Source organism: Coenobita brevimanus, chromosome 110 (assembly GCF_032717465.1).
Source record: "Coenobita brevimanus isolate Jiangsu-jjx chromosome 110, ASM3271746v2, whole genome shotgun sequence".
In the NCBI taxonomy this organism is placed as follows: domain Eukaryota; kingdom Metazoa; phylum Arthropoda; class Malacostraca; order Decapoda; family Coenobitidae; genus Coenobita; species Coenobita brevimanus.
In genome coordinates, this window is record NC_137063.1 from 33,857,674 (window position 1) to 33,884,193 (window position 26,520).

General features: G+C 39.1%; 1 protein-coding gene across 2 annotated transcripts in view; it reads left to right on the top strand.

Moving 5' to 3' along the window:
• The window catches only part of LOC145417478 (uncharacterized), a 60,322-nt gene extending 35,265 nt beyond the window's left edge, over nt 1-25,057 (top strand). Inside the window, exons 4-6 of one of the 2 annotated variants that reach the window (XM_080286186.1) lie at nt 10,270-10,348; nt 14,676-14,793; nt 23,895-25,057. In XM_080286186.1, coding sequence (XP_080142312.1) covers nt 10,270-10,348; nt 14,676-14,685 — 89 coding nt within the window. In that variant the 3' untranslated portion in view covers nt 14,686-14,793; nt 23,895-25,057. The remainder of the gene's footprint in view (nt 1-10,269; nt 10,349-14,675; nt 14,794-23,894) is intronic. The other variant, XM_080286187.1, reaches the window with a different exon arrangement.
• Nucleotides 25,058-26,520: the final 1,463 nt, after the last annotated feature.

Consider the following 26,520-nt stretch of genomic DNA (forward strand, 5'->3'; position numbering starts at 1 on the left):
AAACAGGGTGGTTGTGTGTGTTTTGCAAGGGAGGAAAAAGATTGTATTTTCTTTTCTGGGTCAAATTAATGGGTGTAACTATGTGTGATTAGGCATGGCCACGAGCGACAAAATCGTACATCCACTCGTCACAACAGCAGGTGGTGAACTGACGGATGATACGTGAGAGGGTGAAGTCAAGGTCAGTCTCATGTCCCAGATTTTCTATCACTTCCCGAAAGTTTTCACAGTTTTCTACAAGTTGCATTGCATCAAATAATCCAAACCATTACAGCAAACCTGAGCAAATAGGTAAAGATACCAAGACAAAAATGTATTTTTCTGTTATTATCATGTCTTTTCTGTATGTGCCTGTATTACTTCAACAGGTGGTTGTGTGTGTTTTGCAAGAGAGGACAAAGATGATATGTTCTGCCTGGGTAGAGATAATGGGTGTAGTTGTGCTTGTTAAGGCATGGCCAGGAGCGAAATAATTGAAAATCCACTTATCACAGCAGCAGGCTCTGAACTGCTGGATGGGGTATATGGGAGTGTAGTGTAGGTCAGTGTGCAGACGTTCAGAATGTCCATTCACTTCCCAAAAATTTTTGCAGTTTTTTACAGGCCGCGCTCAAACGATGCCGGTGGCCATTTATCGGCTAAACGTCATTCGACGCCGGCGGCCACGGAGGTGTTAAGAGTAGCATACGCAATTCCTTACGAAAATCATTAAAACATATTATTTAATTCAAATATCCGCAGCCTATTTATTAGGCTGTGGATATATCATTTAAATAATATGTTTTAATGATTTCTGTAAGGAATTGCAGATGCTGTTGTATATCTATATTAAATTATTAAATAAAACATCTTGCAAAAATGCAGATAAAACTGGCAACATCACATTTCCTTGTCCCTCCGCTTCGCAGCCCACTTACTCCTCTGTTTGAACTTCCACGAGTGAAAAAGTAACTACATGACAGTATTGTGATATCAACTCTAATGTATGGAAGTGAAGCTTTGACCTTGTTGAAGGGACAGAAGCCAAGAGTGAGAGCTGTGGAAATACATGAGTTATTTGAGAGGAGCATGTGGAGTTACATGGAGAGAGAGACTGACAAATGACTGAAGGATTGTTGTGGTGTGGATGTGATAGGAAACGTTAGGATAAACACACTGAGGTGGTTTGGTAATACGGAGAGGATGGAGAGTGAGAGGCTAACGAGGAGAGTGTATGTGAGATCGAGGGGGAACAGGGAGGGGGAGGCCAAGGATGAGATGGAGGGATGGAGTGGAGAAGTATATGAGAGAGGGGTGTGTGAGCTGGGAGCAGGGCAGTGAAATGGCAGATGACATGGAGGTGATTTGTTGCTTGTTTGTGGCCAGTGGCCACCCCTTACAGGATTAAGGCATCTGGCAATAGATAGAATAGTAATAAATAAAAGTAAGTATGCTAATTTATTTAAATTATCTTAATATTTTACAGTAATTCCCACAAATATATGCAGATGGCTTGCGCTAGCACTCAGCGACATTGCACAAGCTACATATTAGATTGTGCACTAGCGCAAATTACGAATAATTGAAAATAATAATAAATATAAGTAAGTAAGTATGCTATTTTATTTAAATATCTCAATATTTTACAGTAATTCTCACAAATATATGCAAATGGTTTGCGCTTGCGCTTTGCGACATTACGCAAACTAATTATTTGTCAGATTGCGCACTTGCGCATGCGCAAGGTAGTGAACTGTGGGTTGCGCATTGTGCTTGCGCAAGGTCCTTCTTCATTTTCTCTACTCACCACTGGTACTGTATCCTGTAAGAAAAATTTGTTTAAATAGGTTACCTGTGTCAGTATCCAGTATCATTATTCATACTAAGCAATTGTTTATTGTTGACATTCAAAGATCCTGTCTTACCAGATGCCGTAATCTCAGCGGTGCACTGAATTACTGAATTGACACTTTTAATTGGAAAGTATGAATATTACCATATAGGTTCGTACACATCAAATTATTTGAATTTTTGTAGAAAATTTGTGCTTAATTTACTGTAACTATCAGTAAAAAGATCAGGGTTCAGCAGAAATGTGCTAAAGTTACTGAGTATAAATCCCCTTTGGATCACCAGCATGCCCTGACAGACTTCAGTTTTGCATAAATGTTAAAGTGCAGATAAATGTACAGTACAGTAAAAGTCCTATTATTCGGCAGCTGATTGTTCGGTAGATCCGACATTTCGGCAGTTTTGAGAAATAGTCCCATTTACGAAAATCATTGATTGTTCGGCAGATGTCCGGAATCATCTCGGCAGTCCAGGAAGTGTTATCTGTGGCTTGTAGGCCTAATGTTTCATTACACTTCTGTATGTTCACTAATTTCCATATTTTTATTCAGATTCAGATATAGTACTGTATTGATTACAATATTGCACAGTATCATACACTACAGTAACCACCCCCACCAAATTAGCGAGGGTTACGTTCCAAGCCCCCACGCTAATTCTTGAAATTCTTTTTCTTGATGCCTTCCTGAAAATGACACTTACCGGTAATTGAGTAGCCCATGAACCACTGACATTGTAATGCATTACCCATAAATAAATGTTGCTTGTTAAATCAGTTTCCCCGTTGTTTTTAGCTGTACCTTTGTGACAGCTCTAATATTTTTATTCCTCAGCATAATGGTGGAAGGGACTGTCCTGTTTAACTGAACCTAACCTAACCGAGTTTAACTGTACCTAATAATTTAACCAAACCTAACCTAATCTAAAGTCAGAAAAATACTTAAAAATAAACTGGAGGAATATGAATTGCTAAGGTCTCTCTGATGAAAGTTAAACGTACATTTAGTGCTCATTCTTTTGTTTGTTTTTGTGCTTAACGTGAAAGAGAGAGCATTGATGCAAACAGTAATATATCCTATTAACCCCTTAATAACCTCCGGCACAACAACCTTTTACAGTACCGATGTCAGTGATGTTAAGTTAGTGTGAGCTATAAAGAAAACTGAACAATTATGGGGAGGGAACGAAGGTCACTGGTATGTTTACATGACTACGCTACGATTCCAAGCAGTTAGACGGTCGGTTAATCTCAGATGTTTTCGCCCATTTGGTAAATACACCGTAACTTCATCAATCTTTCCGTGACTCATAGCGAATCATAGCATGGGTTTAGGAAGCTAAATAACACATTGCTAGGTGAGCCAGACGATTATCTTCCCATCTTTAAGAAAAATAAATTGATTTCAGAAGAATGGAAGAACTTTACGTACTCAGGGAGGGATTTAAGTTCTTCCATTTTCTTATAAGATGTGAAGATAATCATCTGGCGCACCTAGAAATGTGTTATTTAGCTTCCTAAACCCATGCTATGATTCGCCATGATTGACTGGAGAATTGATAAAGTTACGGTGCATTTACCAAATGAGCGAAAACATCTGAGATTAACTGACCTCCTGAATGCTTGGAATCGTAGTTTAGAGTCGTGTAAACATACCAGTGACCTTCGTTCCATTCCCATAATTGTTCACAGTTTTTCCATAGCTCACTAACTCGACATCGGTACTGTAAAGGGTTGTTCAATGTCGGAAGTTATTAAGGGGTTAATGGAATACATTACTGTTTCCATCAGTACTCTCCTTTCACATGTAAACAAAAAAACGAACAAAAGAGTGAGTGCTAAATGCAAGTTATAACTTTCATCAGAAAGACCTTACCAATTCAGATCCCTTTATTTTATGCAAATTTCCGACTATTTTATTTTGTTTGGAAAAAGTAATGTATACAGTCCTCACTCCAAACATATTTGTAATAATATAAGTAGTGATGAGTTCACCAATACAAGTGATGTACTGAGCTGGTAGGTAATATTCCGTATCATTTCGGCCATCCAGGAAGTGTTATCTGACTTGTAGGCCTACTGTGTCATTACCCTTGTATATGTTCACTAATTTATATATATATATATATTTCAGATTCAGGTATAGTACTGTATTGATTGCAGTATTGTACAGTATACAGTACTCTCTCCAAACACATTTGTAATACCGTACCATAAGTGGTGATGAGTGTTCACCAATATATTTAAGGTACTGAGTGGGTAGGTTTTTGATTATTCGGCAAATCTAATTTCTCGGCATCATCCTAGTCCCATAGATGCCGAATAATGGGACTTGTACTGTATTTGCATTTTAAAATAATAATAATACAAAATAGACATCTGTCTGTACTGTATTTGCATTTTAAAATAATAATAATTCAAAATAGACATCTGTCAAGGAGAGTTGTCTAGCTAAAAACAAATTGCTAAATTTAGCTAGTTTTTGCATTGAATATATTTTTTTCCAGGATTTCATATAAATAGGTGTGTATGAACTTATATGGTGATAAGAATTATACTTTCCTTAACTGCGGGGCATCACTTTCGTGACGCTCGGGTGTAATGGATCATAGCGTGGGGCGTCACTTTCGCGATTCTGTGTTATCTTGGATTCGCCTGGGCTTTCAAGTGGTTGCTTGTATCATCGGTCTGTTCTGCCAGTGTCCAACAATAGTCAGTGCTGCTAATGTCATCTGTACTCCCATCCATTGTTGACAATTTAGCCATTTCTCCCCATTCTTGACTCCCCTCCCTACCTTCCCTCCAATACCCTCTCCTCCCGCCTGCCCCAGCTGTGCCACGCTACGCAAATCTTGCACGGATTTTTCCACTCATTTCATCCATTGAAATGAGCCCTATGCCCAATTTTTATACAAAATAATATATATAAAAAAGAAAAAAGGTAATTGATAGTGCCATACACCTGGAATTGGCTAATTATCACCTGGCAACACCCCACGTGCACTCATTCGCTAATTTTCCCTGTTTATTTCCCCTTGAAGTATGCTGTATGACCTGTTCTCATAATAAAAATGTATATAAGAAAGGAAGGGCGAAGCCTAAGTGATATTTACATTCACCTGGAACTACCTAATTTATTATGTATTGTCTAGATTTCCTGCCAATCATTTCACAGCATATAAATTAGCAGCTGTCACCATGTTGACATTGTCGGCCCTTGGCGGCCCCATATCCGGCTCGTCATTCAGTTCAGTGATGTCTCCTGAGATGAAATCACATCGCACTCACGCCCCTCCATTTCCGCCGCTTCTAGAGGGCCCTGTAACCTCTACCCCCACTAAACCTTGTGTGGGAAGGGGTATAGGACTAAGTGACTCGGCTGTGGAACGTGAGCTGGCTAATTTATCCATGATAATGATGGACAGTGACTACAATCTTTCTGGTGAATTGTGTGATGACCTAGCGGAGGAAATGGTGATAAACTCCCAGTACGAGTGCTTCAGTGTTGCTCCAAGGGAAAGGAGCCCTTAGTTACTGCAAGTGACAGTGTATAACATAGTGTATATAAAATAGAAATGTAAATAAAATAGAAAATGTAGATATAAATGTAAATAATTACTAGTATAAGAATATGAGTACAAATACTTAGGAGTAATGACAGTGAAAGTGAATGCTTTGCTCTCTATGCTAGTTTACTGAATGAGAAAGTGAATGCCTGGAGTGAAAATGAACTGCTATTAATGAAGGAAACTTACGGATAAATACTGTAGATATATATAAGTGTAATAAAGTAATAGGAATATAAAGTGTGAGTGTGTTTATGAATACTATATGACAGAATACCAGTGGGGAAACAGTGTGGGTGGGAAGTCATATGCGCTCGTAATTTACGTTGCTTTCTGTGTGTGTGTGTTTTTTTTTTTTTTTTTTTTAAAGTATGGATTCCAAACTACTTGAAAATCATAGAATAGTGTTTCTAATGATAAGATCAGGCTGTGGTAATCATATTACGGGGTGTCAGGAAGTGTAAAGTGGAGACTTTGTTACCCAACTTCAGAAGTCTCTGCGAGTTCTATGGTAGTTGACGAAGGCTCAACAAACATCCCAGGAGAAAGCTGAAGCCATGTACCATATGCATATTTAATTATAATATTCTAGGACTAATAACTGATTTTTGACAAATATTTTTTTAAAAGTCTGTCGGAGCGCGAATATCCCTGCGTGAGGTGCACGGACCGCCTCTGACATGCCTGCGGTTAAGGGGTTAAAAGTGACGATTCGGTAAATGACTGCCAATTTGGTAAATTTGTCACAACCAATTTCAGATGACAGTGAACATTGTTTGTCTCACAGTCTACCATCAGGCTGCCCATCCATCTCACACCACCTTTATTATTATTTCCACTCCCATCCTCCTCTTTCTCAGTCTTTATCTCACACATGCACTCTTCAAGTCCATCTTTCATTCTCCGTTGTTTTCACGTGGCAAAACCACCTCAAGGTGTGGTGTGTAATGCTTCTGGCACATCCACATCAGTGCTGTAGTGCTCCCAAACTTCCCTGTTTGCTTTTCCAGGCAGCTGCCCATTCTCATCTTTGATAACTAATTTCCAATTCTCATATTTGACTTTACTCTTCCTGTTAATGTCGAAGCTTCACTTCCATATGCCAGAGGATGGTTCACACAACTTGTCCAGTTACTATTCCATGTTCATCTCCCACCTCCCTAATCCATGTCACTGCTCTTAATGTACCTGGAACCACCTCCTCTGCTGTAATTTTTGTTACACCTTTTATCCTTGTGTATCACACTACAGTATCTAGATATATAAAGGTACACTTTTTTCTCATTTTCTGACCTTTAAGCCTCACAGTGGACTCCATGCCATCATTCGCCTCAAAAACTGTACATTCAGTGTCTGCTACATTCATTTTCAAATTCATTAAAATCACAATCCCAAACTTTATTTACAAAACTTTGCAGCTAAAACTTGTAGTACCAACAGTATCACCAGCAAACAACAGTACAGGCAAAATCCAAACCCTGTCCTTTCACAAAGGACACCAATTTTCACTTATTTACACTGTATTTTATAACATTATCAGTATTTTGTATATATAAAGACCAGTATTCACTGTTCTACACTATTTTATAACACCATCAGTATTTTGCATATATATAAAGTGACCATGGAGACATTATACCCACTTTTCAAGCCAACATTCAAATTATGAAAGCTCTTAAAGTGCTTCTATATTCTTTGCTAATCTTTGACTCTTCATATATACAGTACTGTTAAGAGCATTCAGCTATTTCCTATCTACTTTATTTTCACCCCATTCTATATTTTCTCTGCTGTCATGCTTTTTCCAAATCCCTTGAAGGTAACGTGCAACTTACTCCTCTTTCTAACGTTTTCCCTGTATATTACAAGCTGTGGTGTATTCATTCCCTCGTCTTTCTGAGACCCTTAACTATGTTGAAAGCTGTCCTTCAGTTTATCACTCTGGTTAGACAATTACCCCTGTGATTTACACACCTTTTTTTTTTTTTTTTTTTTTTTTTTTTTTTTTTTACTATGGCACTTAAAAGGGAATACTGAAATACCTGACTTAGTTCCCTCAAAGACAAGTGTGGTATTGGTGTTAGGACTGTAAATTATTCAGTACCAGTTACGTTTCTGATAGCTGTTCTGAATAAAAATGAGAGCAAGTCAGTATTATAAACAGTACCAAGTTGTGGCCAAACAAGAACAAACCTGGAGGGATTTAACTCTCTTAGGGAGCAATGACACAAATTGCCATATCAGAGTTGGCATGAAAAGTGCTCGATGATGTGATAAGCATCACAATCATGTTTGGACGGAAGAGGTACTGATTAGGCAATTTTGGACACAAATATTTGCCAAAAGATTAAGTTTTAGCGTGAAGTGTGACAAACCTTGGCGAGCCATAGGGGAGGGTGTCTGTTTCAAGGCCAGCACCCGCTATTAGCTGGTGCCCCTTTGGCTTTGTGTGGGGTGGGGTGGAGGTTGCGCGTGATTCCAAAACACCACGTGAAAGCTCATGAAATTCAGCATCTAGACATATGTTTTGCTCTTAAACAGTGGGTGTAAAAATTTTGCGCTGGGATGTTGGAAGTTATTTGAAGCTATTTTTACTCTTGAAGAAGTTTATTCTCACTGCATTTCTGTACCTTTACTCATCAGTTTTGAATGTATTTTATTAGCTTATAATCAGAGTGAAGGTGATGGTATACAATTTATACCAATATAACTAATTTCCGGACTAAATAAAATCCATGGGAGTGTATTTCTTTGTCGCGAGTAGGGGCTGCCTTAGCTCCATTCTCTCTGATTGTGTCCCAGGAACTCTTTGAAAACTTACAGTTCATGAGAGGGTTAAATGATAGAAATGTCAGTAACAAACATAACATCACACTAAGCCTGAGGTTGGTCTGTTTTGGAGTTGTAATATAATCAGCAAGGAAGCTGTTGCAGAGGCTAATGTCTTCTGGAAACATTATTAGTGTGGACCTAGCTTTGCCTTAATGAGCGACATTGTTGCTGTAGTCACTTGAAGGACTTTCCACTGTTTAAGAAGAAAATGACTGGATATGAATTGCTAGAAGTTCAGTAGATTTGCAAACAGCTTTCATGAAAGTGGCTAATAGGTTAGCTAGAGGGCAGACAACAACCTAGGTTGTGCACGTACTGCTTTTCCATGAGCCAAGACACAGTATGCATTTTAGAAAGTTTGAGTGATGAAAGAGTTGACCATCCATTGCAAGAGTATTTTCACCTTCATGATAGTGTCTAGTAGGTTAGCTAGAGGGCAGACAGCAACCTTGGATGTGCACGTACCACTCTTCCATGAGCCAAGACACTTAAAATATGCACTCCTAAGTTTGAGTGGTGATAAAATTGAACATCCATAGCAAAAGTACTTTCATACAGTGAAGTATTATACGCAGTGATGGGGAGGATGATGGGCAAAAAAATGAAGTGCAGTACAATTGAGTTTTTGAGTAGCAGGAACACCAGTGCTCAGGGAAGCTTTCATGGGCTTTATTAAATTCCAAATATTCCTTGAAATTGCAGTTGACTTAGGTTAGTACTCTCTAGTGATCAGTTGTCTGCTCACAATCCCACAGTAGTGCAGTATGGCTGTGACTGCACACCTACTAACAAGTTAAAGGGATTGGAGCACACCACAGTTACACAACCCTCTGGCTAGACAAGGCTCCATTTGAGTAAATAATGCAACATCAAGGTGGCTACAAGGGATACCTGAAGTTATATGTATACAAGGAAACCGCGTCACAGATAATTCTTATTGTATATGGTTAATGTTTCTTCATACAAAAAAACTAACTGGCACCTTAATATTAGTGGTAGCTGGAAAATATTAGTGGTAGTTGGGGGCACTTACCATCCACTTGATGTAGTGCTGCTCTCAGATGTCAGCCCTTTCCTCTTCTCCATTCTTCTTTCCTTCCATCCTCTTCTGTTTTTCCTTGTCCTTCTGCCAGTGGGTGACTTTACGCTCCCTCTTCTGTCCTTCTTTCCTTCATTCTTTCCTCTTCCTTCAACCTGAGGGTGCCTCTACACTGAGTGACAAGCCAAATGGTTCCTGTACACAAGGAAACCATTTACTACGATGGGTCATAACCATTTAACCAAATTTTGGCACCTGGTGGTTAGTGGGTAATTATTGCGCTCCAATCGGATTGAGCCGGTGAAGGTTTCTATCCAAGGGGTGGTTGGGGTTTATTGCTCATGTAATGCCAGTCAGGGATGAGCGAGGCTGCTCAGTCTCATCTTAAATGTCAGGACCAACCGCCTAGCCCCGGGCTCCTGGGCTCCTTATGGGGCAACGCAGGATTGGATGATGGATATATATGAATTGTACAGTGGATCCCAGCTTCATTCCCCCCCCCCCACACACACACACACACACACACACACCATGACCTCTACAACGGCAGCAGAGGGAAAGTATTTGTTTATATACAAAATATATATATATATACAAAATATATATATATATATATACAGTATATAATTTTTTATTTATTTGCAAGATAAATATTTTTTAGAAAATCCAAATTATGAAAATAAGGCATCTGTGGGTAGGGGGATAGGGTGCAGGGGGCCGGATGTCAAGGGGTTAAGGATTGATTCTTTAAGTTACAAGGGTAATTGTTTACCATATGAGTCTGAGTGATGTTCTTGTTAGGTGTATTTTTTGTTAGCAGATGATTATATTCAGCTTGGGAAAAGCTTCTCATTAATGAGTTTTAGAGTATCATACCCTTTCTAGTTTGGAAAGTTAACTTTACCTAAGTAAGATAACAGCAGAAAAAGTGTATTTTAACCTGAATAAAATATCACCAAACTTGGCTGTTATATGGTGAGAACTGGATTGTGATTATTTTCCAGCTGAGGAGGAGGCTCCAGCCCCAGCACCAGCCAAAGGTAGACGAGGACGCAAACCAAAGAAGGCAACAGTGGAGCATTGGTGAGTGATTACTTGTGTTGTGTCTGATAATTATATAATAACCATTACTGGCATCTAAAGTAGTAAGTCCTCATATATAGGGTGTGGTCATTATTATAGCAGTTTTTCATACAGCTGGTGTAGTAATCATCATCATCATCATCCTGACCTCCTTTCCCACCCAAGGGCAGGGTGAGGAGTAGCAACATCCTGACACCCTAAGTTTGCCCAGTTCAATGATTCACTCTTCCATTCACTCATCATTCAAGCTCACAGAATCCTGGCTTCATCAGATAGACCAAAAAAATTTCACCACGTCCTGTAGCTTCACTTAAACCCATCTGATAGTTAATCCGAACACAATCACGTTAAAGAGGCCTACCTTGCCTCCTCCCTCCTTCAGATTTGCCCAGATATACCTTTTTCACCACTCTATTGTAATCATTCTCTCAGTTTGACCAAACAGTCTCAATACACTGTCTTCTATTCTCGTGTCCACAGACTTCCTCACTCCGCATCTTTCACGAATCACATTATTCTGTATCCTATCCGCTCTCCGTACTTCACATACATTCTTCAACAGTCCCATCTTCACTGATCTTACTCTTGACTTTTCATTTTCATGCCACACCATAGTCTCACATCCGTATATTAAAGTTGGCATTAACACTCCTTCATTTAAGCATTGTGCAGCTGCAACACTCAAGCCTTTGTTTTTTATCAAGTCCTTCATAGCACCAGCAACTTTCCTTCCATGTGTCACTCTACTCTCCACTTTTGCATGTTTTCCTGTCTTTTTCTATCACTGTGCCCAGGTATTTGAACTCTCACCACTTCCAATCTCTCTCCATTCACTGTAACATCACACTGGGAATCACCTTCTCTCTCAGTTACCATCACTTTACTCTTTTCTACATTTACTTTCAAGGCACGACACTCACAGACATCAACAGAACTCTGCACTAGACTGCCAAGCTCTTGTCCAGTGTTTGCAGGTAACACTGCATCAGCAGCATGCAGCAAATTTGAGATATTCCTTCCATTACCATCCATTACCAATGCCATCCTTCTCTCCATTGCTCGTGTTTTTACTTCTCTCGTCACCTCATCTGTATATTTATATATATATATATATTACTGTATATAGAAGAACCATGGGGACATCACATAATTGGTAAGTATAAGTCATGGTAAAAAGAGAGCAAAGTTGATAATTTTTTTAGTATATTTAATATATACCTTTTTATGCAAACAGAGAAAGCAGATGGAGTACCATACATTGAGGATGCAGTCCTAGCTGTCACTTTGATGACGTGAACTGTATCTATTAGGTCTTCACTCTTCCCGCCCTACTGTTTTATGTTGCCTGCCCTCCATTTTATTAATTGATTTGAAATTGATCTTGTTTTATCCCCTCTTATTACTTTTGCCTTGTGATTGTGTGTACTGTAAAGCCCTTATAATCTCATGGTGTTGAATCCTAATCTCCAGTCTACTATCCCAGCCTACTGCAGATTGCAGCTATGTGTTGTGGACCCATGGTGTCGTGTTTTTTTTTAAGTTTCTGTTGCATGCAGGTTAATAATACTTCAACATTGTGTGTGATAACAGATTGAAATCTCGCCATGCAGTATTCAGTAGGCTGTGAAGGAAGAGATTAGGAAAAACCACTCAAGGATAACTAAGTTTAACTCGTGGGGTACGAGCTCTGTTTGTGGGGGAGTGGGAGGAACAGCTGAGGTTGTGTTTATGACAACAGCACTTCAAATTTTCCCACCACAGCCAAGAAAAGCATGCATTGTCATTGCAGAGGAGTCCTCCTTTTGTCAAAGTGGCACCCCCCCCCCCCTTTTTATATATATATTGTGGTAGGTGGGGACGCTCACCATCCACTCACTCGATGTAGTGCTGCTGTCGGGTGTCTGCCCTTTCCTCACCTCCATCCTTCTGTCCTTCCATCCTCTTCTGTCTTCCATGCCTTCATTCTTTCCTTGTCCTTCTGCCTACGGGTAACTTTACATTCCCTCTTCTGTCTTTCCTTCATTCTTTCCTCTTCCTTCTGCCTGTGGGTGACTCTACATTGAGTGACAAGCCAAATGGTTTCCTGTACACCAGGAAACCATTTTACTACGCTGGGTGGTAACCATATAACCAAATTTTGATGCCTGGTGGTTTAGTGGGTAATTACTGCGCTCCAATCGGATTGAGTCGATGAAGGTTTATATCCAAGAGGTGGTTGGAGTTTATTTCTCATGTAATGCCACTCAGGGATGAGTGAGGCTGGTCACTCTCATCTTAAATGTCAGGACCAGTTTGCCTAGCCCCAGGTTCCTACGCTCCTCTGTGGGGCGATACAGGATTGGATGATGATATATATATATATATATATATACATATACAGTGTGTGTATATATATATATATATATATATATATATATATATATATATATATATATATATATACAGTATATATATATATATATATATATATATATATATATACAGTATATATATATATATATATATATATATATATATATATATATATACAGTATATATATATATATATATATATATATATATATATATATATATATATATACAGTATATATATATATATATATATATATATATATATATATATACATATATATATATATATATATATATATATATATATATATATATATATACAGTATAATGTATATATGTATATATATATATATATATATATATATATATATATATATATACAGTATATATATATATATATATATATATATATATATATATATATATATACAGTATATGTATATATATATATATATATATATACAGTATACATATATATATATATATATATATATATATATATACAGTATATGTATATATATATATATATATATATATATATATATATATATATATATATATATACAGTATATACAGTATATATATATATATATATATATATATATATATATATATATATATACAGTATATATATATATATATATATATATATATATATATGTATATATATATATATATATATATATATATATATATATATATATATATATATATATATATATATATATATATATATATATATATATATATATATATATATATATATATATATATATATATATACTGTATATATATATATATATATATATATATATATATATATATATATATATACTGTATATATATATATATATATATATATATATATATATACTGTATATATATATATATATATATATATATATATACTGTATATATATATATATATATATATATATATATATATATATATATACATACAGTATATATATATATATATATATATATATATATATATATATATATACAGTATATATATATATATATATATATATATATATATATATATATATATATATAATGCCATAGAGGTAGCAGCATTTTCACCGGACATCACGTGTACTCAATTGTACAAACTTCATGCTGCTGCACCTGAGTGAATATTATGAGTATGTTTTCCATCATATGCACTACATGTATGTCTGTCACTTACAGTGATACAAAGCAGGAATAAGTTAACTTTTGACAATTTTTAGTGCTTTGCGTAGGGTGACTAATGACACTCCACAGTAATCATGAAGGGTATGTATTGTCAGGGATTATGTTAGTGGTCTGGATGATTTGTTAGTCATCAGAGTTCATGAGTATTGTTTGGGACACACATTGCTGGAATTATTACCTTAGCCATTGATTTTAAGATTGCAGTAACTGTTTGAAGTACCATAAATACAATATGTTTCTTTAAGGACTTCATTGGGTGAGGAAAGTGGGTCAGGGACCATTTTGTGGAATTGAGCTTGCCAGCTGTTAGCTGTTTTACAGTCTTAAGACAGTTCTGTGATCTTGTTAAGGTAGTAGTATGTGAATGTAACTAGGTTTTTTCAACAATGTGCCTTTTAGCCATGCTTCATTTTAAACTCAGAATGTTGACAAAAATAATTGCCCTTGTATATATGTCTTGGTATGTATGGCATGGTACAGGTTTGTTTTGAATATTGTATGTAAAGGAAGTGCTTAATTGTGATCTGACTGACATTATTAAATGAATTGTTGGAAATTCAAACATCAGATCCCTGGCCAAAACTTCAGAGCTCTTGAAAGTGAGTCTGCAAGTATTGGATGTAGGGGCACATTGATCAACTTGAACTTATCACTTTGTCTCGTTTTTGCATTTATTCCCTCATTCTGCCTCCTCTTGGCTTTTATTTCTTCAGTAAGATTTGGCCTTATTGGTCAGTTTCCGGTAATAACATAAGGGAACTTCTGTTCCTTGCAGTAAATCATGAAATGTGTACAAGCGGAATGCTGTTCAGGTGACTGACGGCATCCGTACTGAGTTTCCCAACATAGAGGTGGAACTCAATCCCAAGAAGCCTCGCAGTCAGACTTTTGAGGTATGCTTGGTCTTCCACTAGACATCTCTGTGTAATGTTGGTTGCTGTACTGTAGATTACTTTTCCTAATGGTAAAAACAAAACCATTTACTGTCGTACAGCTCATTAGTATTTCCTATTTTCTACAGTACAGTATTGTTCATCATCTTTACATGTGGTGGATTAATCTTTATTTGGTAATGCTTTGAGTGAGTGAGTGTCATATTTGTGTATTGTGACTCATTCAGAATTCTGTTACTACTGTTAATCCTAAAAATTAAAAAGTATCAAGTCCAACAAGTCTCACGTCAGTGTTCAAGAATTTGTTGCTTTGAATTGTGACACAGAAAGGCAGATATGATGGTTTACTGCAGCACCCTATTCCAATGTCAAATTGAATGCATCAGGTGGTGAGAATTTTGTTACTACGTAGTATGCGAGATTCGATTAATTAACATGATTAATGTTGTATATACAGCATTAACATCCTTAATATTGTATATACAGCATCTGATAAATACAGCACAGTCGGTGAAATATACATTAAATGTTATAGTTAAAACTGAGTGGATGTGGGGATCAGAAAGGTGGCGGGTTCCTCAATCGCATGAAGGTGGTGGAATTATGAGAGTACATAATGTTCTTGTTTGGTAATACTCTTGTGAGGTCTTGTTCTTTATAAACCCCCAGATTGGAGTTGCTTGACTGCATGCATTGTATGTTAAAGAAGTGAGTGCGTGATCAGGATTTACTTCCATCGGTATCAAATGTTCTGTCAATTAGGATCTGGAGATATTGAGAAGAAACTTGAAAGGGGCATTATTATAATTATTGTTATGTGATGGTGTGAAGGATGTAGGTGGTAGATTATTAACCTAAGGGGATGAAGTAAGGACCAGATGGAAAGAATATTTTCAAAGCCTGATGAATGAGAACAGAGAGAGCAGAGTGGCTGTAATCATGGTTGGTTTTGGGGATGTGCAGAGAAGGAATGCAGTGCCAGGAGACATGACACTCGCACAGGTGATGAGTGCTGCGAAGTGGCTGAAAAATGGGAAAATAGCTGGGGTTGATGAGGTGTATGCAGAGATGCTTAAGTGTAGTGGTTTGGAATGAATTGCTTGTTGGAGATATGTAAGAAGGCATGGATGAGTGAAACTGTGCCTGCAGAGTGGAAGAAGGCTGTGATTGTACCTTGTACAAAAATAAAGGTGAGCGAAGTGAGTGCAAGAATTATCGTGGCATAAGTTTATTGAGTGTGGTAGGGAAGGTGTATGGAAGAACTATTATAGAGAAAGTAAGAGAGATATCAGAAGTTCTAGTGAGTGATGAACAGGGTTGCTTTAGGAGTAGCAGAGGATGTGTGGATCACGTATTTGCAGTGAGACAGATAGCAGAGAATGCTTGTGAGAAGGACCATAAGGTGTTTATGGCATTCATGGATCTGGAAAAACCATACGACAAAGCGGACAGAAAAGGATTGTGGAAAGTTTTGTGCATGTTCAGTGTAGATGGTAAGCTGCTAGGTGCTGTCAAGAGGTTTTATGATGGTAGTGAAGCATGTGTAAGGGTGAATGGGCATCTAAGTGAATAGTTCACGATTGGCATGAGCGTGCGACAAGGTTATGTGATATCCCCTTGGTTGATCAATGTATGTATGGATGGGGTGATGAGAGAAGTAAAAACATGAGTAATGGAGAGAGGGATGGCATTGGTAATAAATAATGATTGATGGAATATCTCAAATTTGTTGTATGCTGATGATGCAGTACTGCTTGCAAGTACCGGACAAGCACTTGGTAGGCTAGTGCAGAAAATTGCTGATGTCTGTGAGCGACGTGCTGTGAGAGTAAATGTAGAAAAGAGTAAAGTGATGGTTATTGAGAGAGAAGGCAACTCAGTGTGGTGTTACAGTGAATGGAGAGAGAGATTGGAATTGGTGAGAGAGTTCAAGTACTTGGGTATAGTGATAGAAAAGAGGAAAATGTGTAAAAGAAGTTGAAAGTAGAGTGACACAAGGAAGAAAAGTAGCAGGTGCAATGAAGGCCTTGATAAGAATCAGAGGTGTGAGTGTTGCAGCTGCACGAGGCTTACATGAAGGAGTGTTGGTGCCAGCTTTAACATATGGATGTAAGATAATGGTGTGGCATGAAAATAAAGAGTCGAGAGTAAGAGCAGTGGAGATGGGACTACTGTGGAATGTATGTGGAGTACAGAGGGTGGATAGGATGCGAAATAATGTGATTCGTGAAAGGTGTGGAGTGAAGTCGGTAGACACCAGAATCGAAGAGTGTGTACTGAGATGATATGGTCATATGGAGAGAATGGATAATAGAGTGGTGGAAAAGGTATATCTGAGTGAATTTGAAGGGGGGAGGAGGCGAGGTAGGCCAAGGAGAATTGGAGAGGTTTGGTGGATGAGTGTGTGAGGAAGAGAGGTTTGGAAGTTGGTGAGGCTAGGGAACTGACAAGAGATTGAGCTGAGTGGATGAATTTTGTGAGGAGAAGTGCATGATCAGGGATGTGGTACCCTTTTTTAATGTGCCAGTGTTTGGATTGGCTCTGTCCAATAGGTATACGTGGAAGTAAAGAATGTGGTGAAATTTTTTGGCCTATGAGATGGAGCCAGGATTTTGAGGGCTTGTATGATGAGTGAAGGGAAGCGTGCCCCATTGGATTGGGCAAATTTGGGCTGTCTGGATATTGCTACTCCTCACCGTGTGCTAGGGTGGGAAGTGAGGTCCGGATCAAGGCTAAGACTACCAGGTCTCTTCATCCAGTGGTACTACGCAGATGTGGTGACGTAATGATGTGGAGGACTGTCTCCTTCCATTTTTCTTTCTGTGGGGGGACCTGCTCTTGTGACAATGATGGGAGAGAGGTAGACACAGACATACCATGACCTTTTTTTTTTTTTTTTTTTTTTTTTTTTTTTTTTTTAAGCCCTTATTTTTTTGTTCTAGTTATCATCAGATGAATTTACTCAGATATGAAAGAGACTGTGGAGTGAAAGGGGCAGTGGAGTTACTGTAGCTAAAGTACAATGAGAATGATGTAATGGTGATGAAGAGTTAATGTAGCTCTTTATAATGCTCTCAATACTTTCATCTCCCTTCAATTCCTTGAACAGTCATGTATTCCATGTTTTAATATCTTTAACTGGAGCATGGAAGCTGAAGTTGAGTATATAATTTGCCTCCTTAAACAAAGACCTGAAAGAAAGGGGGAGAGAAAGAGGGTAGAGGAAGAAGTGAGGGGTTAGTTGCCAAACATTTCCAGAATACAGAGCACCCCAGATCAATTTAATCGTACTGAATGCAAATAACTGCTAGACTGCACATCAGGTCGAACAGTAAAGGTGATTGCTAAGCATATCATTTAAAATTGCCTTGATGTGGGTGGGAGACAAAACAGTTATTGTGGGAAAATATGAACATTAGAAACTTACTCGACTAGTTACTCTTTTTTTGTCAAATTTTGCTAAATGAATGCATGATTAGTAAATCATTATATTTCAGTGTTATACTGAACAAATGTACGCATGCACAGTAATGCTGTTACAGAACATAAGATGAAACTGTTTATCACTGGCTGGGTGTGTCCACACCGTGACGATGTGCACGAACTGGACACAAATTTGCCCTTGAATGACATGACCTGGTACTCTTATTGGCCTTGGTCCAGATGATGATGATGATGATGATTTTTATTATTATTGTTATTATTATTATTATTATTACCTCTGCCAAGGAAGTTATGTTTTCACCCGTCTGTTCGTTTGTTGGTTGGTTAGTTTGTGAGCAAGATTACACAAAAACTACTGGATGGATTTCCACAAAACTTGGTAGAAGAATGGTCCTTGGCCCAGAATAGACTCCATTAAATTTTGGTGCAAATCTGGATTAAGGTGTGGATTCAGGATTTTTTTTTACACTTTAACATTGTGGGATATGGCATTTTTTGACATTTTTGTTAATTCTCCAGTGAGTATTGCATGGATGTTGATGGCGGAGGTATGCGCACTACTGAGTGCCTTTCTAGTTATTATTATTATCATCAATATTTATTATTAGAGTAGGTGGGGGCACCCGCCATCCACTCACTCAATGTAGTGCTGCCTTGTGGGTCTCCCCATTCCTCTTCAATCTTTCTTTCCTTCATTCTTTCCTCTTTCCTCTGCCAATGGGTGACTTTACACTCCCTCTTCAGTCTTTCTTTCCTTCATTCTTTCCTCTTTGTTCTTCCTTTGGGTTACTCTGCACTGAGTGACAAGCCAAATGATTTCCTGTACACCTGGAAACCATTTACTACTGTGTATGGTAACCTTATAACCAGATTATGGCACCTGGTGGTTTATTGGGTAGTTAAGGTGCTCCAGTTGGTTTGAGCTGTTGCAGGTCTATATCCAAGGGGTGGTAGGGGATTATTGCTCATGTAATGCCACTCATGGATGAGTGAGGCTGGTCATTTTCATCTTAAATATCAGGACCAACTTGCCTAGCCGCAGGCTCCTATGCTTCTCATGGGGCAACATAGGAATGGATGATGGATGGATGGATTATTATTAATATATTGAATGAATGGCAGTGTGGCCCATTGTCTGGACATTGCTACTCCTTACCCAGCCCTTGGATGGGAGAGGAGATCTGGATGGTCATGATTATCATTACCATTATTATTATTATTATTATTATTTTGCCCTTTTCTCTTTTCCTTCCTTCCTTTCTCGGGGGCGCGGTAGCACAGTGGTAGCGCGCTGGACTCGTAATCGGGGGATTGCGAGTTCGAGCCTCGCCCGGGCTGCCGTGCCGGGAGTGGTAGCTCGCTCCTGTAACCCTAGCTAGGCTATATAGTCCAATACAGGGCTTAGCTCGGGGGAGCTCCATTTCTTCCATTTTTTTCCTTCCTTTCTCTTCTTTTTTTCCCTTCATTCTTTCCACTTCCTTCTACCCATGAGTGACTCTACACTGAGTGAGAAGCCAAATGGTTTCCTGTACACCAGGAAGCCATTTACTATGTTGGGTAGTAACTATAAAGCCAAATTGTGACACCTGTTGGTTTAGTAGGTAATTAAGGCACTCCAGTCGGATTGAGCCTGTGTAGGTTTATATCTAAGGGGTGGCTGGGGTTTATTGCTCATGTATTGCCACTCAGGGATGAGTGAGGCTGGTCACTCTCATCTTAAATGTCAGGACCAACTTGCCTAGACCCAGGCTTCTAAGCTCCTGATGGGGTAACATTGGATTGGATGATGGATGGATGGATTGATTATTGTAATTAATATTATCAGGATTAGATACTTTTCCTGAGTTAAATAGCCTAGAGGTGTGAGAGTAAAGCAGTAGATGTATTTTGAAGGTTTAAGTAAAGTAACATGATTAAAGATATGTATATGGAGAAATTTAAATGAAGCATCTATATTATAATGAACCGATTTCTGTACGTTGGTTTATTTTTATTTTTTTTTTTATTATTTTTTTTTTTTATGCGAGGAAGAAAGAACCAGAGGCCATTAGCCTGCAATAACAGTTTCCTCCAAGAGAAAAACAAAATACAATAAAGAGCCAAATTCAAGATCCGATCATTTCGAGATGCCTGGACACACTGCGTTTGAAAGACTGGAGATCATAGGCAGCAGGAAATACAGACAGAAGGAGACAGTTCCAGAGTTGACCTGTTGCATAAATGAAAGACTGGGAGTAATGGTTAACTCTTGCATTAGAGAGTTGGACGGAAAAGGGATGAGAGTTTGCTGCTAGACGGGTGCTATGCGCCCGTCGTAGAGGTGGAGGAATGCATGCAGACAGTTCAGAGGAGCAGTGACCATTAAAGTAGCGATAGGAAAGAGATAAAGATGCGACAGTGCTGCAAAGAGACAGAGGTTGAAGGGAGTCAGTAAGAGGAGGAGAGTTAATGAGACAAAAAGCCTTTGACTCCACCCTATTGAGAAGAGCTGTATGTGGGGAGCCTCCCCACACATGAGAGTTGTACTCCACACAGGGGTGGATAAAACCCCTGTATAGAGTCAACAATTGTGCAGGGGTAAAGGAAGAACGGAGTCAGCTTAGCACATCCAATCTCTTGGAAGCAGATTTTACAAGAGATGTAATATGATCTTTCCAAGATTAGTCCTGAGTAAATGAAACCCCAGGCATGTTCAAGGATGATGCAGGATTAAGCTGAATATTATTAAACATTAGTGGGTATACATGTGGAAGATTTTGTTGGGTTGATATGTGTAAGAGTTGAGTCTAGTTGCATTAAAAACAACCAGATTATTTTTACCCTAGTCAGAGATATGAGCCAAGTCAGACATTAGGTGTGCCATAGCCTCATCCCTTGTTTGTTGAGGTAACTGCTGAGATGGGCGTTGCAGGAACCGAATGGAATGGTGAAGGATGGAGTCGTCAGCGTATGAGTGGATAGGGTTAGATGTACAGCTTAGGTCATAGATGAATAAAAGGAAGAGAGTTGGTGATAGGACAGAGCCCTGAGGAACACCACTGTTGATAGATCTAGGAGAAGAACGATGGCCGCCTACAACAGCGGCTATAGAACGTCCAGGAAGGAAGCTAGCGATGAAGGCACAGATAGAAGGATAGAAACCGTAAGAGGGCAGTTTGGAAATTAAAGATTTATGCCATACTCGATCGAAAGCCTTTGAGATGTTAAGTGCAATGGCAAAGATTTGCCAAAGTCCCGAAAGGAGGATGACCAGGAGTCTGAAAGGTAGGTGAGAAGATCGCCAGTGGAGCGTCCCTGACGAAACCCGTACTGACGATCAGAAAGAAGGTTGTGATAGGAAAGATGCCTCAAAATTTTTCTATTGAGAATTGACTCGAAAACTTTTGAAATACAGGACGTTAAAGCAATTGGACGATAGTTGGAGGGTTGGGAGTGGTCACCCTTCTTTGGGACTGGCTGAATGAGAGCAAACTTCCAGCAAGAAGGAAAGGTATAAGTTGACTGACAAAGACGAAAGAGTATGCCTAGGCAGGGTGTAAGCACAGAAGCACAGTTCTTGACAACAACAGGAGGGACCCCATCAGGCCCATATGCCTTGTTAGTATTGAGGCCAGTGATGGCAGAAAATACATCAGCTGAAGAAATTTTAATGTCAGCCATGAGGAAGTCAGAGGGGGGAAGTGATGGAGGAACAGCACCGGAATCATCTAAGGTGGAATTGGAGGAGAAAGTCTGTGCGAAGAGATATGCTTTATTAGTAGAAAAAATAGCTACAGAACCATCAGAGTAGAAAAGAGGAGGGAAGGATGATGAGGTAAAGTTGTTAGAAAGGTTTTTGGCAAGGTGCCAGAAGGAGCGGGAAGAATTCAAGTTGGAGAGTTGAGAGCATTTAGTATGGATGAAATTATTTTTAGCAGAGCGAAGAACAGCCTTAGCACGATTCTGGGCATAAACGTAAAGATGATGTGATTCAGGGGTGGGTTGGCTTCGGTACCTTTAATAGGCCCTCTCTTTGTGGACAGCACTAGAACCTTAACACAGCAAAAACGACGTGTAGCGCAAATTTTTGTTAAAGCAAGGTACCCTAGGCAGGACAGGGCTACTCTACTACAGTTTAGCAGCGCGCGCGCACACACACACACACACACACACACACACACACACGGGAAAATGGTCAGGTTGGTGGTAGTTCTGTTCAAAGTGACAATGCATGGGGATGACTAACCCTTCCTTTAATTACTAATAACTCCCTGCAGTTTGTTGTCATGGACCTGTCATGCAAAGTTGAAACTTGGGAAGTAGTTGGGTCTTTCTTCAACTGCATGAGAACCAGATTTAATGCGGAACTCGCAAAATAAAGTTTATTGGACGTTTGTCTTCTGATTTCAGAGTGAAAAATATGAATTAATTTTTTCTTTTGGTAGAGTATTTAACACCAGTGAAAGATAGCAACAGCAGGTTGAAGTGTATTGATGAAGTTGGATGTGAATGCTGGTGACAGGTGAAGTAGCTAGAGCAGAGTGAGAAGTTGAAAGTATGTGATAGTAGGGCACTGTTGATACAGCTGAATCTGTATTGTATGGCAGTTTGAGAATTGAGAACAAATCAATTAAGCTAGGTCACCAGTGTGCAGGGTTGGCATTGATTTAATCATGTGATTAAATCATTGATTTTTTTTTTTTTTTTTTTTTTTTTTTTTTTTAATAACAAAAATAAAATCTTAAGGTTTATAAAAGTTGTGTATAACTTTGTCTTGGCAGTCATTTATTCAGATACTTAGCATTAAGTTAGCAGATTTCTGAGAATGGTGATATTACATTGTATGACAAAAAATATTTTTACATTTTTGTAACTAAGTATTGAAATTATATGTACATCTGAGATAATGAACCATAAATTAAAAACCAAAGCCATAAGACAAGGTAGGCTATGCTTGGTCACTTAAGGCCTTGTCTTAATAATATCAGCCTAAGATTTTTCTGTGTGGTAATATAATCAGCTTTGGAATATGCTGTCCTGATTACCACTGGCAACTCAGCTTTAACCATTAATTTAGTGTACAGACAGGACTTTAACAGGTATGTGCCTGAACCATCAGTGGATAGACAGGACATGAAGTTAACAATATTCAGTATACTGCTTGTGAAATATTAGCTATATAATAAACAAAAATCAAATAAATTGAATAAATAAAAAAATAATTGATTTTATTTAAAAAATCACCAACCCTGCCAGTTTGAATGTCAGTTGAATTCAGATTTATTCAGGGATCTGTGAAAAAGATATTGTACTGTATGTAAGTGGAGGAAGCTAGGGAATAAACTGGATGTAGTTAGTTGGTTGGATGAGGTATGTAGACTATAAAGAACCAGATGGAGAGGATTTGGCACCTGTTTTTCACCTGAAAGTAGACTTAGTTACCTGACAAGTGTGTGTGAAGTGCACCTAAAGGAAATGCAATATGTCATTTGTAGATGAATTTATGATGTAACCAGGATTCCTGGTTGACAGTTATCCCACATGTATGCTTTTCTTTATTACTTGTTTCTTGATCCTACTCATCCACACCCATGGATGGGAAAAAAGGTTCCTGGTAATGTGTTGTGGGCATGTAGTGGGGAGGTTGAGTACTGCTAATTACTTATGCTGTCTTGCAGATCACAATTACATATGATGATGGCGAGTCTGTATTGGTGTGGTCTGGTCACAAGAAAGGGCCCCCTCGCAAGCACAAGTTCCCCGATGTGGCAGCAGTGCTCGAGACCATACGGAACCAAATGTAGTGTTGACCATGCCTTGTTGTGGTCAACCCTCTTGCTGCTGTTGACCATGCCTTGGTATGGTCAACCCTCTTGCTGCTATTTTATCACAAGTCCTGAAGTTTGTGTGAAGCCCTGTATTGTTTCCAGCATATTGATCTCATACTTTCTTCAGAAGGTTGAATTTTACCAGATGAATTTGCTTTAAATTATTTTTAGTTGTGTGATGGATTTTGAAAATTTCTGGTTTTATTATTTTTTTTGTGTATTTATTTTTTTATGGTTAGCAGCAAGGGGTCACGTGACAAGGTCATCTCTGAGGAACTCTCTCACAACTGCAGTGTTGAGAATGCTCTTGCCTGATTAATTAATGTGAAGGTCAGAAGGTCAAAGCATGTAAAGTGTTGCCTTAGACTGGATTTCTCTTTGTAATCAGCAGAGAGTGCTTCTCATACTGATGATGTGATTTTGAAGGTTTCCCAGAGACTAATTCTTTCTTTACATAATATTCATCAAACTCATTGAAATCCCTACCTGTTTAATACATGTACAAAGTTCACTGATGCATGCAGAGGTTGTGGATGAGAAACAGAACAGCTTGGTGTAAGTGGCATTGTCTTCGTAAGTTGCTTTCATCCACCTCCACTGCCTGCCTCAGTGGACACTCATATATCCCAGCTGCCAGTTTTTGGAGGATCTAGAATTTCATGCATTCTCAAAGGAAAAAAAAAAAAAAATCCTTTCTTATGTTATTTTCTTTTTCTGTATACAACTTCATACATCTCTGCAGTTTTCCTTTGTGATTTTTTTTTTCCCAGTAGAGTTATTAGGGTGTAAAGTGAATTGGCTTAACAGATTTTAGCCTGCTTCTGTTGCACTGTAGTAGGAATCGTCTTTGTTTATATCAGCCCTTGTAGTGGTGCTAAGAGCTCCATTATCATCCTTAAATTTTGTAGCTGGAAAAAATTGTCTTGCTCAGAGTATTATTTTTATTATACTGTATCTGTCCACCTGCTTATGTACTTTTAGAACATAATGTACAAAATAAAATCATTTCTGAATGTTGTTTATATTAAACTTTGGAATATATATATAAACAAAATAGGTGGGGGCACTAACCATCTACTTACTCGATGTAGTGCTGCTTTGGGTGTCTGCACTTTCATCTCCTCCTTCCTTCCCCTTCTTTCGTTCATTTTTTCCTCTTCCTTCTGCCTGTGGGTGATCTACACTGTCTGTTTTGTCTGTCTCCTCCATTCTTTTCAGTCTGTCTGTGGGTGACTGTATACTGAGTGACAAGCCCAATGGTTTCCTGTACACCGGGAAACCATTGAGTAGTCTGAAAAGCTGTGGGTTAAAATTTGGAGGGAAACAACTCTGGGGAAGCGAGTTCCAGAGAGATGCAGTTCGGGGAATGAAAGAATTCTGATAGGCAGAAGTTCTGCAATATGGCCGAGTGACATTCCAGTCATGAGTGCTACCAGATGCCCGTGTAGCACGAGGGAAAGCATGGAGGTGTGGCACCATGGAAGCAACTTCGTCTGAGCATTTGCCAAAAAAATATCTAAAATAATGCAAGGGAGGCAACATTCTTTCTTGCAGGGGAGGAAGGTTATTTGTAATGGTAGGGTTGTAACCATATAATTAGATTATGGTGCCTGGTGGTTTAGTGGATAAATGTGGTGCTCCAGTCTGATTAAGCCTGTGTAGGTTCATATCTTCGAGTTGGGGTTTTTGCTCCTGAAATGCAGCATAGTGTTCCCGGGAATGCCCAATCACCTCCACCAGGGATACGGCATAGTGCCCCCGGAAACTCCCTGAAACCCCTACAAGGACCCCACGGAGGAGCAGCAGCAGCAGCACACCGAGACTAGGCGCGACCGGCACAAGCCAGACAGGGCTGTACGTCCCTATGACCTGGAGCCGCCCCACTGTCGCCATAGCAGGAATCCTGCACTACCTTCTGGGCGAGGTTCCACCAAACCATCTCGGGGTGGAACTGTCTGTCCGGCTCCGATCGATGCCCCTCAGGAGTTGGCCTGTAGCCAATCCTGCCTTCTACAGGAGTGCGCCAGTAGCCTCCCCGAAGGTGTCTTCCCTCTTGGGATGGCCGGTAGCGGCCAGCCCCTTGCAAAGGAATCGGCCAGAAGCCAACCTGAGGGTAATAAGGAGATGGCTTGTAGTCGCTCCTGTGTTCATCAGAAGGTGTCCTTCCGGAGATAGGCGGTAGCCGCTCCACACCCCCTCCTTCACGAAGGAGTCGACCTGTAGCCGCTCCCACCTTTGTCAGACAGCCGGTAGCTGCTTCGAAGGCGTTGCCCGAGTCAGTCTGTAGCCGCTCCACACCCCTCCTACAGGAGTCAGCCTGTAACCACTCCCACCTTCATCAGATGGCCAGTAGCCGCTCTGAAGGCATTGCCCCTGAGTCAGCCTGTAGCTGCTCCTCATACAAGCTGAAGGAGGTGGCCTGTAGTCGCTACCACCTTCGTCAGATGGCCAGTAGCCGCTCCAAAGGCGTTGCCCT